Source organism: Aotus nancymaae, unplaced genomic scaffold (genome assembly GCF_030222135.1).
Source record: "Aotus nancymaae isolate 86718 unplaced genomic scaffold, 86718_ANA_hifiasm-v0.15.2.pri h1tg000003l, whole genome shotgun sequence".
Taxonomy (NCBI): domain Eukaryota; kingdom Metazoa; phylum Chordata; class Mammalia; order Primates; family Aotidae; genus Aotus; species Aotus nancymaae.
The window spans coordinates 11,387,860-11,403,611 of NW_026988414.1; the positions used below are offsets into that span (position 1 = coordinate 11,387,860).

At 37.0% G+C, this 15,752-nt stretch overlaps 1 protein-coding gene across 2 annotated transcripts in view; it reads left to right on the top strand.

The window, feature by feature from the left end:
• MEGF9 (multiple EGF like domains 9) overlaps nucleotides 1-15,752 on the top strand; it is a 107,295-nt gene that overhangs the window by 77,353 nt on the left and 14,190 nt on the right. For both annotated transcript variants that reach the window (XR_010343410.1, XM_012458247.2), the window contains exon 3: nucleotides 9,427-9,566. Coding sequence is in view for 1 of the 2 variants with exons in the window: in XM_012458247.2 (XP_012313670.2) it covers nucleotides 9,427-9,566 (140 nt within the window). In the remaining variant the exon portion in view is untranslated. The remainder of the gene's footprint in view (nucleotides 1-9,426; nucleotides 9,567-15,752) is intronic.

The window sequence follows — 15,752 nt, forward strand, 5'->3', positions numbered from 1 at the left end:
ACTGATAAATGAATTAAGTAAAGTTGTAGGATACAAAATCAACATAAAAAAATCAATGGTGTTTTTATACAGCAACAATGAAATAGTGGAAAAAGAAAATTTAAAAACCAATCCTATTTAAAATAGCTCCAAAAAAACCCTAGGAATAAATTTATCCAAGGATGTGAAAGATTTCTACAAGGAAAAGTATAAAACACTGATGAAAGGAAATTGACCAAGACATTTAAAAAATTGAAAGATATTCTGTGTTTATGGATTAGAAGAATTAATACTGTGAAAATAACCATACTACCAAAAGTGATCTACAGATTCAGTGCTATCCCTATCAAAACATCTATGGCATTCTTCACAAAAATAGAAAATACAGGCCAGGCACAATGGCTTACACCTGTAATTTCAGCACTTTGGGAGACTGAAGCTGGTGGATCACTTAAGGTCAGGAGTTCAAGAACAGCCTGGCCAATATGGCAAAACCCCATCTCTACTAAAAATACAAAAATTAGCTGGGCATGGTGGTGCACACCTGTATCCCCAGCTACTTGGGAGGCTGAGGCAGGAGAATTGCTTGAACGTGGGAGGTGGAGGTTGCAGTGAGCTGAGATAGCATGACTGTACTCTAGCCTGGGCGACAGAGCAAGACTTCATCTCAGAAAAAAAAAAAAAGAAAATACAATTCTTAAATTCATATGGAGCCACAGAGAACCTCAAATAGTAATTCTGAGCAAAAAGAACAAAGCTGGAGGCAACATGGTGTACTGGACTTCAAAATATGCTAGAAAGCTATAGTAACCAAAGCAACATGGTACTGCCATAAAAACAGACACATAGACTAATGGAACAGAATAAAGAATTTAGAAATGAATCCACATATTTATAGCCAACTGATTCTCAGCAGAGGTGCCAAAAACATTCATTGGGAATGCCACAGTCTCTTCAATAAGTGATGCTGCGGAAATGATATCCATATGTAGAAAAATGAAACTAGACCTTTATCTCTGACCATATACAAAAATCATTTCAAAATTGTTTAAAAAACTAAATGTAAGACCAAAAACTATGAAACTACTGGCAGAAAACATGTAGAAGAAATGTTTCAGGCAGTGTTCTGGGCAAAGATTTTATGAAGACCTCACCAGCACAGGCAATAAAAGCAAAAATACACAAATGAGATTGTATCAGGTTAAAAAACTTTTGCACAGCAAAGGCAACAACCAACAGAGTGAAAAGACAACCTGCAGAATGGGAGAAGATATTTGCAAACTATTCTTCTGAAAGAGACTAATATCCAGATATCTTCAAACAACAAAACAACCAGAAAACAAATAATCAATTTTTTAAATGGGCATAGAAGCTGAATTAATATTTCTCAAACAAAAACATACAAATGAAAAATGCTCAACATCACGAAACATCAGAGAAGTACAAATCAAAACTACAATGAGATGTCATCTCACCCCATTAGAATGTCTGTTATCAAAAAGACAACAAAGAATAAATGCTGGCAAGGATGCAGAGAAAAGGAGACTCTTATACACTGTTCTAGTGGAAATGTAAATTAGCACAGCCATTATGGAAAGTAGTATAAAGCTTCCTCAGAAAACTAAAAATAGAACTACCGTATGATCCAACAGTCCTTCTATTGGGCATATATCTAGAGGAAAGGAAATCAGTATGCCAGAGAGATATCTGCATGCCCATGTTTATTGCAGCACTTCGCAATAGCCAAGATACAGAATCAACCTCAGTGTCCATCACCAGAAGAGTGGATAAAGAAAATGTATGCAATGGAACACAAGTTAGCCATAAAAAACAATGAAATTCTCATTCATGGCACCATGGATGAACTTGAACATTATCTTAAGTGAAGTAAGACAGGTGCAGAAATACTGCATGTTCTTACTTGTGGGGACTAAAACTGTTGATCTATAGAAGTAGAGAGTAGAATAGTGGTTATTAAATATAGAAAAAGTGAAAAGGGAGAGGAGGGTAGCCAAAGGTTGGTTAACAGATACAAAAGTATACATATAGGCTTTGTATTGACATACTACACTGTACCCCATAAATATGTACAATTATTATTTGTCCATTAAAACTAATAGCAAAAAAAGTCACTCAGCAATGGGCTGATAGTCAAGGTATACTGAAACGTTCCATTAAAGAGTGAAAATAGCCATAGGCAATACGTAAATTAATGGCTGTGTTCCAATAAAACTTTTTTTTTTCAAGTCAGAGTCTCACTCTGTTGCCCTGACTGGAGTACAATGGTGTGATCTTGGCTCACTGTAACCTCAGCCTCCTGGTTCAAGCGATTCACCTGCCATGGCCTCTCAAGTAGCTGGGACTACAGGCGTGTGCCACCACACCTGGCTAATTTTGTTTTATTTTGTCTTGTTTTTGAGACAGAGTCTCGCTTTGTTGCCCAGGCTGGAGTGCAATGGTGCAATCTCAGCTCACTGCAACCTCTGCCTCCTGGGCTCAAGCAGCTCTCCTGCCTCAGCCTCCCAAATAGCTGGGATTACAGGCACGCACCACCACGCCTAGCTAATTTTTGTATTTTTAGTAGAGACAGGGTTTCACTATGTTGGCCAGGCTGGTCTTGAATTCCTGACCTCAGGTGACCCACCCGCCTCAACCTCCCAAAGTGCTGGGATTACAAGTGTCAGGTACTGCCCCCAGTCAAAAAAATTTTTTCGAGGCAGGGTTTCACTCTGTCACCCAGGCTGGAGTGCAGTGGCTCAATCTCACCTCACTGCAACAACCACTGCCTCCCAGGTTCAAGCGAATCTCGTGCCTCAGCCTCCTGAGGAGCTGGAATTACAGCCATGCACCACCATGCCCAGTTAATTTTTGTATTTTTAGTAGAGACAGGGTTTCACCATGTTGGCCAGGCTGGTCTCCAGCTCCTGGTTTCAAGTAATCTGCCTGCCTCGGCCTGCCAAAGTGTTGGGAGTACAGGCATGAGCCACTGCACCCAGCCTGTGTTCCAATAAAACATTATTTAAAATGTGTCGCAGGCAGGATTTGGCTCTGTTGTTCAGATTAATCATCATGACTGGGCCATGCACAGTGGCTCACACCTGTAATCCCAGCACTTTGGGAGGCCAAGCCTGAAGGATTGCTTAAGCCCAGGAGTTTCAGACCAGCCTGGGCAACACAGTGAGACCCTGTCTCAAAAACAAACAAAAAACAAAGTTGTCATGACTGGAGTGTTGTACTCATGAGAATAGCTTTCAGAGGCTAAGATATTGTGTCACTGAGAGGTGGTTATTATTTCAAGACAATTCTCTAAAGATCTCTTGTGTTTTTGCAAGCAGAGGCCCTGCCTTGTTCTGGACTGTTTATTCAAGGATGTTTGCATAGCAAACTGCCTTGGGAAGTAGAAATAATATCTTCCTCTGGAGTAAAGGACAGATTTTCCACTGTCCAATATAATAAAAATAAAGTCTCCCTCCTGGGCAAAGATCAGGTAAGCTCACTGTCCATTATAAAAGATTTGGATTCTCTGAGTTTGGGGTTCTTCAGTAACAACCCACCAAAACTCTCTGAGTTTGGGGTTCTTCTTCAGTAACAGCCCTCATATGTAGGCATCACTGGCCTGTTTGCATGACTGTTGGGAATTGAGGTTTGGGGACATGGTGCAAATGCTGATACTCTAGCTACTGCTTTTGTTGGGAGGAATAAACTGTCCTCTGTCTCTGGAAAAAAAAAAAAAAAAAACAAAAAAAAACAAGAATTTCTGTCTGAATATGGATTTCCTCTAAACATATTTTAGACTATTTGCCCTCAAAAATACAAGGAATGTTTAGCATAATAGCCCAATGTTTTCAACAATAAAGCTATCCTTTTTTCCCTCCAGAAGCCTCGCTTATTGCATAATGATCTTTTCCATAACTGTAGAAAGACAGAGGAACACTAAATTCAGATAATCTTTTGCCAGAACGTCCAATTATTGAGTTTCTTTTAACAAATGAGGAAAAACTATTATATTTTTACCTCTATAAAACCATGACCCAAACAAGAAATTAAGAATTTTTAATAACTTTTCATTTTTTAAAAATATAAAACCATTTTCTAGTTGGAAAAACTTTTTCTATCTCCTTTTAAAGTTTGATTTTAATATATTGAGAGAGTTTGTAATCAGCAATTTACTATTGATTTCAGGCTATTTTAATTAGTATTTCAGTCTCTTCCCAAACTAAATTGTTTTTAGTTATTTAAAAATAGCTTTAAAAAGTTCTTTTTAAGTTCATTTTTAAAAATGGAGGAAGAAGAAAATTAATACATTTCATTATCTCTTTATTGTGTTTCTTTGTTGTGTCTTCTTTATTGTATCTCTTTATTATGTCTCAGAGTGTCAACATGATACTGTCTGAGAAAGAAGGAAGGGGAAAAAGCAAAGTTCACAGATGACCACAAATGAATTGATTTTCTCCAGTTAGAACTATGGGTCGGGTGCAGTGGCTCACACATATAATCCCAGCATGTTGAGAGGCCGAGGTGGGTAGATCACTTGAAGTCGAGAGTTCGAGACCAGCCTGGCCAACATGACAAAACTCAGTCTAAAACTACTGAAAATACAAAAATTAGCCTGGCATGGTGGTGCATGCCTGTAATCCCAACTACTCAGGAGGCTGAGGCAGGAGAATCACTTGAACTCGGGAGGCAGAGGTTGCAGTGAGCCAAGATCATGCCACTGTACCACTCCAGCCTGGGTGACAGAGCAAGACTCTGTTTTGAAAAAACAAAACAAAACACTCTGTATAATTTTTAATTTATTCTGTAATTGCTTGAGTTTAAATTGATAATATGATCCCTAAAAATATACATACACACATACTTTATATCTTGTAAATCTTAGGAAGAAAATAGACTTTCTTGATAATGAAAAACATGTCAAGACATTTAAAAATTTAGAAATAAATCATTAACTAGTTGACAGAAAAGCAAGTCAGGTCCAGCTGGCTTTGATCCCACTCAATGTAGTATTTTGCAGATCCTTTCTCTTCACAATTAAAATTTTTTTCCCAAAAACTGTTTCTACCATGTGTTTATAATGTGCTCTCTTTTCCTAGCCATATTTTTGCTACAAACTAATAATTATCCCTTAATTTTTTGCTTTTTTTTTTAGTTTTATTAACAGAATTTTAAAATTTAAAATTACTTACCTAAATTTTAAAAGTAAGTAACTTAGTTTCCCCTGTCTTTGCTTACTGGGAATTCTGGCCTACTTTGCTTAGAATTCTCAGAAAATATTTAAGATCTAGGATTACTGTCATTATATTCATAGTTGCTTTCATTGTTGAGTACTGAGTATATGCCAGAAATGGTGCTCAATTCGTTGTGTATGCAATATTTAATTCTCACAATAATCCAACAAAGGTTGGTATAATTGTCTTCAGTTAACAAATGAGAATACAGGAGCTGAGACAGACTAAGTACTTTTTGCCAGCTAGTCACTAGTAGAGCTGGAATATGAACCAAACTCTGTTTCCTCGGGCTGTTTTTTTTTTTTCTTTCCATAAACCCTGATACTCCTTTTCTATATTATACTCATCCCACCTGATCAATGTGATTGTAAAATAATGAAAATTCTGAAGCTTCTCCACCCACTCATCTTAAACAGAACAGAATCTTTAAAAAGATACTTTGACTTGTACTCATGTGACATAGATATGTACCATATCTTGAGACGATACACCAACGAATTTTCTTTTAAAAAACTAATGAGTATTAATTTTGTAAAAAATATTATTATTTATATACACTTAAAAATACCTTTTTTCTCAAGTGTTAAAACCTTGCAAGAGTTGTTCATACCCATGAGTATGTAAATTCTATAACTGAGCATTACTACCACAAAAAAATCTGAGAATCCTATTTGGGGTAATTTAAGAAATGTGTAGTGTATGCATAGTTATATTTAATGCAGCCAGCTCCACAATGCTTATAATTCTGTATTCTTTTTTTCTGATACAATTTTTGTGCTATCTTAATAGTTTACTAGCAACTCGTCATTAAGAAATGAGACCAGGCTGGGCATGGTGACTCACACTTGTAATCCCAGAACTTTAGGAGGCCAAGGTGGGCAAATCACAAGGTTAGGAGTTCAAGACCAGCCTGGCCAACATACTGAAACCCTGTCTCTACTTAAAATACAAAAAATTAGCCAGGTGTGGTGTCATGTGCCTATAGTCCCAGCTATTCAGGAGGCTGAGGCAGGAGAATCGCTTGAATCTGGGAGGCGGAGGTTGCAGTGAGCCGAGATTACGCCATTGCACTCCAGCGTGGTTGACAGAGTGAAACTCTGTCACAAAAAAAAAAAAAAAAAAAATTGATAATCCCAGCACTTTGAGAGGCCGAGGTAGGTGGATCACCTGAGGTCAGGAGTGTGACACCAACCTGACCAACATGGAGAAACCTGTCTCTACTAAAAATACAAAATTAGCTGGGTGTGGTGGTATGCACCTGTAATCCCAGCTACTTGAGAGGCTGAGGCAGGAGAATCTCTTGAACTCGGGAAGTGGAGGTTGTGGTGAGCCGAGATTGCACCATTGAACTCCATCCTGGGCGAGAAGTGCGAAACTCCATCTAAAAACAAAACAAAACAAAAAACAGATGAGCAAATTTTATCTTAAATTCTTTGTTAGCTGATCTCAGCAATATAGATGTCTGATTTCTATTTAAAATCCAATTCTACACCTTTATTCTCCAGTTATGAAGCGTGGGATTTTGTTCTTTCATTTCAAATCTATGGATAAGCATAAGTGGTCTGTTAACATCCTGTTTTTTTTTCTCTTTTTTGGTTTCATTGCATTTATATCATTGACCTTTGCTTCAGAAAGCATTCAAGTCTTTAACAGAGAAAGACCATGAAAGAGAGTTTGTAAAGTCTTTATTCTTTGAAAGAAGTCACACAGGCAAAGTTTTATATTTGCCGAGTGATTTCTTTTTTTTCTTTTCTTTTTTTTTTGAGACAGAGTCTTGCTCTGTCGCTCAGGCTGGAGTGCAGTGGTGCAATCTTGGCTCACCACAACCTCCTCCTCCCAGGTTCAAGTGATTCTCCTGACTCAGCCTCCCAAGTAGCTGGCACTACAGGCACACACCACCACGCCCAACTAATTTTTTTGTATTTTTAGTAGAGACGGGTTTTTGCTATGTTGGCCAGGCTGGTCTCGAACTCCTGACCTCAGGTGATCTGCCCACCTCAGCCTCCCAAAGTGCTGGAATAAAGGTGTGAGCCACCATGCCCAGCCTGTATTTTCTTTTAAAAGGGAAAAGCACCTTTTTTTTCCCTGTTGTTTTAAAATCTGGTCACGCACGGTGTCTTATACCTGTAATCTTAGCACTTTGGGAGGTCGAGGCAGGCAGATTGCTTGAGCCCAGGAGTTTGAGAACAGCCTGGGCAACATGGCAAAACCCTGTCTCCACAAAAAATACAATAATTAGCCAGGTGTGGTGGTGTATACCTATAGTCCTAGCTACTTGAGGGGCTGAGTCAGAAGGACCACCTGAACCCAAGAGATTAAGGCTGCAGTGAGCCGAGATCATGCCACTGCATTCTGGAGAACTAAATGAGACCCTGTCTCAAAAAAAAAAAAAAAAAACAAAATCACCCAGGAAAAAGTAAAGCATGGTATGTGCACTCAGACAACTACTTTATCAGAATTCATGAAGTCACTCATGATTTTTTTTTAAATCAGCAATTAAGGAGCAGATCCTCCATGGAGAAAGTCTTTTAGTGCCCCAAGCAGAATTATGATGGGAACACCCACTTTAGGAATAACAACTACTTCGGGAACATTGGGTATATTATGGTTATACAACATTATTAAGTGATTTTGTGTTTGAAAGTAATACCTCTTTCTTGTAGGTTGTGGGTTGGGCAAACATCATCATTGAAAGTAACTGTTTATCCTTTTGTATACTGAATAATGTATTTAGAGGAATGAGGAGTAAGCATATTTTGATTAACATTTTAAAAGCCTTGGAAATAAGCTAATGAAATGTTGTTAACCGTTCTTTGAAAGGTACATCATGTTCTTTATAATTTTCTGATAGTATAGAGGGGCTTCAATTGACTAGTTCCTTCTTATCGAATCATAAAATATTGCTGAATTTTATTTTTTATGAATACAGGTTTTCTGTGATAGATCTTTACATACCTTGGGATACTCTTGTGTAAGACTACGTATATGTATGTGGCTTCTTTTCTTTCCTTCTTTGCTTAATTACTTATGATTCATAGATTCATGCTTGATAGCATAAATTAGATAATGTACATTTTTGTTGCATTTTTAAACAGTGCTCATATTCTATACTATGATCAGTACAAATTTTAATTAAGTGTTAAACATCAAAATATTTGGGCTTGTGTCTCTGAGAACCTTGGACTTTGTTAGGCTGCAGCTTCTCTTCAAGCAATAAGATTTCTCAGCCTTTGTTAAAAACGTGAAATTTGGCCAGGCACAGTGGCTCACACCTGTAATCCCAGCACTTTGCTGAGGCAGGTGGATTACGAGGTCAGGAGATTGAGACCATCCTGGCTAACAAGGTGAAACTCCATCTCTACTAAAAATACAAAAAAAATTAGCCAGGCATGGTGACACATACCTGTAGACCCAGCTACTCGGGAGGCTGAGGCAGGAGAATCACTTGAACCCCGGAGGCAGAGGTTGCGATAAGCCGAGATCAGGCGGCTGCACTCCAGCCTGGGCGACAGAGCAAGACTCCATCTCACACACGCACAGAAAAAAGACCTGAAATTTACTTGCAGTGAGAAAAGAGACCAAGATTTATTCTGAACAGGGTGGAAACACCATCACTGGAGTCAGGACCTATATCGATGGTGAATTGTAATGCTTTGGATCTACAGAATGAAAGTTGATACCCAAGTGGATATCAAATTATTTGGCAGACAAATTTCTTGTACCAATTTACAGTTAATCTTAGGAGTAGGCAGTATGGTGGGACAAAGTCTGGCTTTGTATGACTAGACTTTACTTACTAGCTAAAGACAATAACTTTATCTGAATTCTCTCAGTAGTAAAATAAGTATTATGACCCTCACCAGGTAGAACTACCTTGAGGATTAGAGAAAAAATATATTTATTGACATAAGCCCTCAATAAATGATAGCTCATTGTTTTTATCATCATCATCATAATTATTACTCCTGTTTTCAAATGCCTCCATTTTACCTTTTCTGTAAAATTATTTGTTAGCTAAGAAATCGCACTCTGCAATACACTAGGCAGCTTTTAATAGCAATACAGAGTTTGATAGGTGCTTTCTTTGGACACAAGGCTTTGAGATATGGTAAGTGTGTATGATTTACATGAACTGGGCCTTCTTTCCCTTCTGGGATGTTAGGCAGTACAACTTTTAAACTGATTTACTTTTATTCATTGTCTTTGCTTTTATTTGCAGTTCTGGGAAATGCCAGTGCAAAGTGGGTGTCATTGGCTCTACATGTGACCGATGCCAAGATGGATATTATGGCTTTAGTAAGAATGGCTGCTTGCCTTGCCAATGCAATAATCGGTCTGCCAGTTGTGATGCCCTCACAGGTACGTACTTTCCTTAGCTTTGTCATGTAATTATTCCACTGGTCTTTTCATTTGGAAATCTGTCAGCTGTAGATTGATTCTTCTGAAATAGTTTGAAAGGGCCTTTATCTTCTAAATAGGATGGAATAGATCACAGCAAGCCAAACTCCGGCTATAACAAACTTGAAAAGTACATAAATTTCAAAAATCATATTGATTGGAAAGGTATGGAGGTAAGGAGAACTGTAGGAACTAAACTTCCAGAAAGGTTGGAACTCTTTCTAGGTAAACTGATGATCACTAGCCATTGTCTTTCCAGGGGACATTTGCTGATTCTGAGCATAGGCTAAGAATGAGCTAGACCCAAGCAAAGGAATTCTTCTTTAGGAAAGAGATACAAGAAGAGTTTTTGGCTGTCATTTGAGGCTTGCATGATGGTGGGAAACAAGAGGATCCCTAAACACAAGGCCAGCTTTCCCACAGGATATTAGCTGACTATGCGGAAGATGGAAGGCTGGGCCAGAAAGGTAGAAAAAAATCTCTTTCAGTCTTGTGTGGAGGAGACAAAATCCTTTTAGAGAGAGAGGGCCTGCTATGACATTCAATTATCTCCCCCTCAAGATGTTCTCAGACTCTGAGGGTGCATGCAGTGGGACCTAGGCTCAAACTACCAAAGGGCAATACTGAATCTCTCATAGTCTTTTAGGACTAAGGAGACACAGGCTTGCTAGGGTCAGTCAAAAGCTTTAGAGGGCCATGACCAAGAAATAATGATGAACCAGAAGTTGATTAACTCATACTAAAATTACAGTCCATCCTCAATCTGCCTCAACTTCTGATTAGATTGAAGTAATTCTCTCATTGTATCTACCCAGCAGATGAAAGGGGAGCCCTTTCTGGTTCTTTTATATACTATGTCCAGTATGCAATAAAAATACTAGACAATGCAAAGACAGAAAAATGTGACCAATACCAAAGAGAAAAAAATGAGCAATGGAAGAAGACCCTTAAGTGATCTGGATGTTAGAGTTAGCATATAAAGACTTAACTAAAATTAGTATTTTAATAAAATAGAGGGAAAATCAGGAAAAATAGGTGAAGAGTGGTGAAATTTCAATAGAAATTGGAATCTCTTAAAAAATCAAATGAGCAAAACTAGAACTGAAAAATACATGTGAATTATTAACTCATTGCATGAATTTAACAGTAGATTGTACACAGTGAAGACAAAGTTCACTGTGAATACAGTACAATTAAAAATATCCAAACTGAAGCATTTTGAGAAAATATAATGGAAAGAACAGAGCAGGGAAGATGTGGGACACAGCCAAAAAGTTTAACATAAATGTAATTGGAGATCCAGAAAGAGATGAAAGAGATACTGGATCACAGCAGTATCTGAAGAGAAAATGACCAGGAATTTTCCAAATTGATTAAAGGCATCAACCCACAGATTCAGAAAGCTCAGCAAACCCTAAGAAATATAAAAACAAAGAAAACCACATTTAGGTAAATTTAGTCAAACCATTAAGAACTAAAGCCAATTAACTTCTGATCTTTAGTTTTCCTAAATGTAAGGATTAGGTATCCTTCCTTGCAAACTTTTTTTTCCCCAAATCCCCCCCCCATCCCCCGCAGAAAAAATGAGGACACACTAGTCTGACAAGTACAAATGTTTTTATGAGAACAGGGTGGCAAAATATTTGAAGCTGAAAGTACCCTGGAAAAATCTGTTGAAAGTGCATTCTTCATTCGAATACTCTATTATGAAACAAATTGATTTAGAAGAAATTGTGGGTTTTTTTCTTTTATGTGATTTTGTCCCTGCCTATTTGCCAGTTTTATCTTTTTCAGTGGCGTTCTTTTTCTTTACATCTATCATCCAGTCACACTGGCTTTTATTTCTAAAACGAGGTATGTTCCCTGGTCCCAGGGTTCTCATATATGATCTTTCTTCTGCCAAGAATGGTTTTTCTAATCCACCTCTACTTCCATCCTTGATCCCTTTGCCTTATTAAATCATATTCTTCCCTCGGGTCTTTAATTAAAGGCCACTTCATTAGAAGGCATTTCCTGATGCTATAGGCTCAATGGCAATTTCTCTATTATATGTTCTCACATATACTTGTATTTTTTCCTAGCACTTTCACAGTTTGTAATTATATATTTATTTGTGGTTATGAGTCACATATGGCTCACTCATGAGGAAAAGAACAGTATCAGGTTTTTTTTCACCATTGTATACAAAATCTCTAGCCTGGGGCTTAGCATATAATAACTGCTAACTAAATTTTTATCAAATAAATGAACAAATGAATGGAAAGACATACAGAGGAAAGATGATTTTCAATACTGGGTAACAACAGGAATGCTTCATCATACTCAGTCGATTTAAATTACTCCCTAGATCTTTTACAGTACCAAAAAGCAGTCTACATTGCTGCTTCTCAGTTTTAATTTTTCTTGCAGCAATGAGGCCACTCTCTTTACTGTCATATAAGTGCTGACTTGTCCTTGCTCTGGAGATAATTTAAGGCAAAAGAACTCTTTCATGGTTATGGTTTCTAAAAGCAGCTAGTAGTGAAAGAAACAAATGGTTTCTTTGTTTGGAATTATAATGAAAGTGGAATCCAACATGAAGGAGTGCAAACACTTTATTTAAAACTGCAAACTTTATATAAAACCACTCTTATCTCAAGTGAATCTATTTTCAACAGTGCTGTGATAAGGTTGCCCTCTGGTGGCCACTTACTATGGTTTTACAGTCCTATTTTCACCCCCTCAACTGTTTTTCTATGCCGTGTGTCTTTAAAAGTAGATTTTCAAAGTACTCTTTTTTTTTGTGGTAAAATATATTTGGATAAACATTTTGGAGATCAATTTGACAGTACTAGAAATCTTAAAAATTCTTCTTTGATCCAGTAATTATATTTCCAGAAATCTATTCTAAGGAAATAATTCTAAATTCTTAAGAAGCTTATGTTCAAGGATGCTCACCAAAGTGTAATTACAATTTTAAAAAGTTAGACAACCAGTTTCTCACAATAGAGTATTAAGTAAATACTGTTATCTAGGCAATGTATTATTAAAAACACAGAAAACCAAATCTTGACCTTACCTTGGGCAAGTTACTTAATCTGTTTCTTCATCTATAAATTTGATATAATAGCAGTAACTGCCTAGTGGATTGTTGTGAAGATTAAATGCAGTACATTTGTACAACCTTCATATAGTACCTGGCCCATCACAAGTAATCAGTAAATGGTAATTATTCTTATATTCTCGATAAAATGTTTTAAAGAATGATATATAGCAATATGAGAAAGTGAAGGAAGCAAGGTATAAAATGACACATGCCATATAATTAGACTAGTTAAAAAACAAAAGCCACACCCCTATAAATGAAGAAAGATTACAAAAAAGAAAAGTACTAAAAATCTTTTTTTTTTGAGACCGAGTCTTACTCTGTCACCCAGGCTGGTGATCTTGGCTCACTGTAACCTCTGCCTCCCAGGTTCAAGTGATTCTCCTGCCTCAGCCTCCTGAGTAGCTGGGAATACAGGTGCCCGCCATCACACGCCTGGCTAATTTTTGTATTTTTTGTAGAGATGGGGTTTCACCATGTTGGCCAGGCTGGTCTTGAACTCCTGACCTTAGGTGATCCGCCTGACCTTAGGTGATTTGCCTTGGCCTCCCAAAGTGCTGGGATTACAGGCTTGAGCCACTGAGCCTGGCCTAAAAGTCTGAATATTTCCTAGGATGATTTTTTTCCCTCCTTTCTACTCCTGTATTTTTCTAGATTTTCTTTATTAAGCACTTTTCTTTTAAAATGGAGGTGGGGATATTATTTTTAAACTAGAACTTTATGTTCATATAATATACTTCCATTGACAATTCAGTGTATCTTTACATGTTCATAGTGTCCCATGATGAGAAACGACCTGGGCAGTTTGACTGAGTTGACCAATCCTCTACTCCCCAATGATACTCACTTCAGAGTATCGTGCTTTCCTGGTTTTTGTGCAACTTAACCAGCATTTCCTTTTTATCAGTTCTACTACATCTTCCTCAGCTCAACTACAAACACTGGAGTGCCTCTGGGCTCAGAGCTTGTCAAGTTTGTCTTCTCCATTTATGCTTTCTCCCTAAGCGGTCTCATTCAGTCCCCTGGATTTAATTTGTATTTATTTGTTTGTTTGTTTTAGCTCATTTCCCCCCTTAACCCTGAATTTAATTTAAATGTTGTCTATATATGTGCTTATTATCAGATTTTCATTTCTCCCTTGATTCCACACTCAAATATCCAACAGTCAAATATCCATTTGACGTCTTCAGTTGAATATTTTAATTGGCACTATAAACCTAACACATCCAAAACAACATTTTTTCCAACTTTGTAAGCTAAGCCTGCTCTATCCAGTTTACTCAGTTGCTCAGTCCCAAAACCTAGTAGTCATATTTGGTTTTTCTCCTTTTTCTTACTGCAAATATCCAGTCCATCAGTATGTTCCATTAGCCCTATCTTCAAAACATACCCTGAATCTGACCACTGTTCATGACTTTGTCACATCATCCTTGCCCAAACCACTGTCATCTCTTTGAACTACTTTGGTACAGTCTCATCTCATCTTTCAGACTCCTCTCTTCTCTCCCTATTCTCTGATCCCCACCCCACCACAGTTAGTCTCCATATAATAACCAGAGTAATCTTTTAAAATGTAAAACCAGGTCATGTCATTTTCATGCTTAAGCTCTCCAATGGCTTCTCATCCTTTTGAAATAAAATTCAGACATCTCTCTGTGGTCTATCTAGTTTTACATTTTCTGGACCCTCACTTTCTCTCTGACCTTATGCCCTGTTACTTTCCCTTGTTAACCTGGGCTCCATATTGGCCTTCTTTCAGTTTGACAGGTTAAAGCTTGCCTTTTGTTCTATGAAGAGTATAAGGCATTTCTTCCTCCAACAAAGTGCATTACTGTATTTCAAACAAGTTTATATGTAAAGGATGAAATGGTAAAATAAAGGAATAAGGAAAGGTCTTTTTGCAGGTAACAATGTATGTTTTCAAAGTTTTGTCCCTTAATTTGGCTGGAAAGGAGCCCTACATTCCTTTCTCTGACTAGTTGTTTTCTTGGTTATCTCTACAAAGATTTTTGAGATGCTTAGTCAACGAGCATGAAAAAAATCATCTTCAGGAAACACTTGTTCCTTTTTCTTTTGATCTACCCTTTGGGCATCTTTCAGCAATCATAATGTGAGAATAAGAGTTTTAGGCCAGTATTGTTATGTTTTGAAGGTTCCAGGCAGAGCATAATGAACAATGTTAAACTTCAGCTTATTTTTATATATTGTTTATCATATAAGAAAGATCCTTAGATTTTAGATGTAAAGGATACCTTAGATTTCATCTAGTTCAGCTTTTAAAATTTACAGATGAGGAAATTAAGACATAAAGAGAAAACATTATGTGATGTGGAATAGTCTTTCACCCTTTGAAATGCTTACATTTTATTAAAATCATTAGCCAAAGAATTATTATCCCATTTTACAGATTAGAAAAGTGAAAATCAGAGAAGCTGTTTGCTTAAGTTAACGCAGTTCGTGAGAAGTTCAGCTGGGGATCGAATACACATTTGACATTAAATCCCATACCATTTTTTTAATGCTATGTCGCCTCTCACAGAAGAGTTGTAAGCTATTAAAAAAGCAAATTCACATCATTAGTTCCTACTGCATATAGATTTTTAAACATTATGATCTTTATTTTTATTGTAAAAATTAATAATTCTATGTATATGAAGTGTTTCAAATTGCTTGTGTTCTTAAAATATTTTACAAAATGTATATATTTTACAGCATGCTATTTTACAATAAGAAAAATCAAGATAATAAAAATAAAAATGATGCATGTATACTGGAAACAATTTGAAGACTAGATGGGTGAAAACACTGGAAGGCCTATTGCCTCTCACAACTATTGTTAGCACTTTGGTTATTTATGTCTGGCCTATCTTTAATTTATTTTCTTTTTCTATAGTTGTACTTCAGGTGCATGCACCTTAAAGCAATGTAACAGTGATGAATATTTAAGAACCGATGAATTTTATTCTTTTTAATTTATTATTTTTTTCTTCTGAGACAGGGTCTCGCTCTGTCTTCCAGGCTGCAGTGCAGTAGCATAATCATAGCTCACTACAGCCTCAACC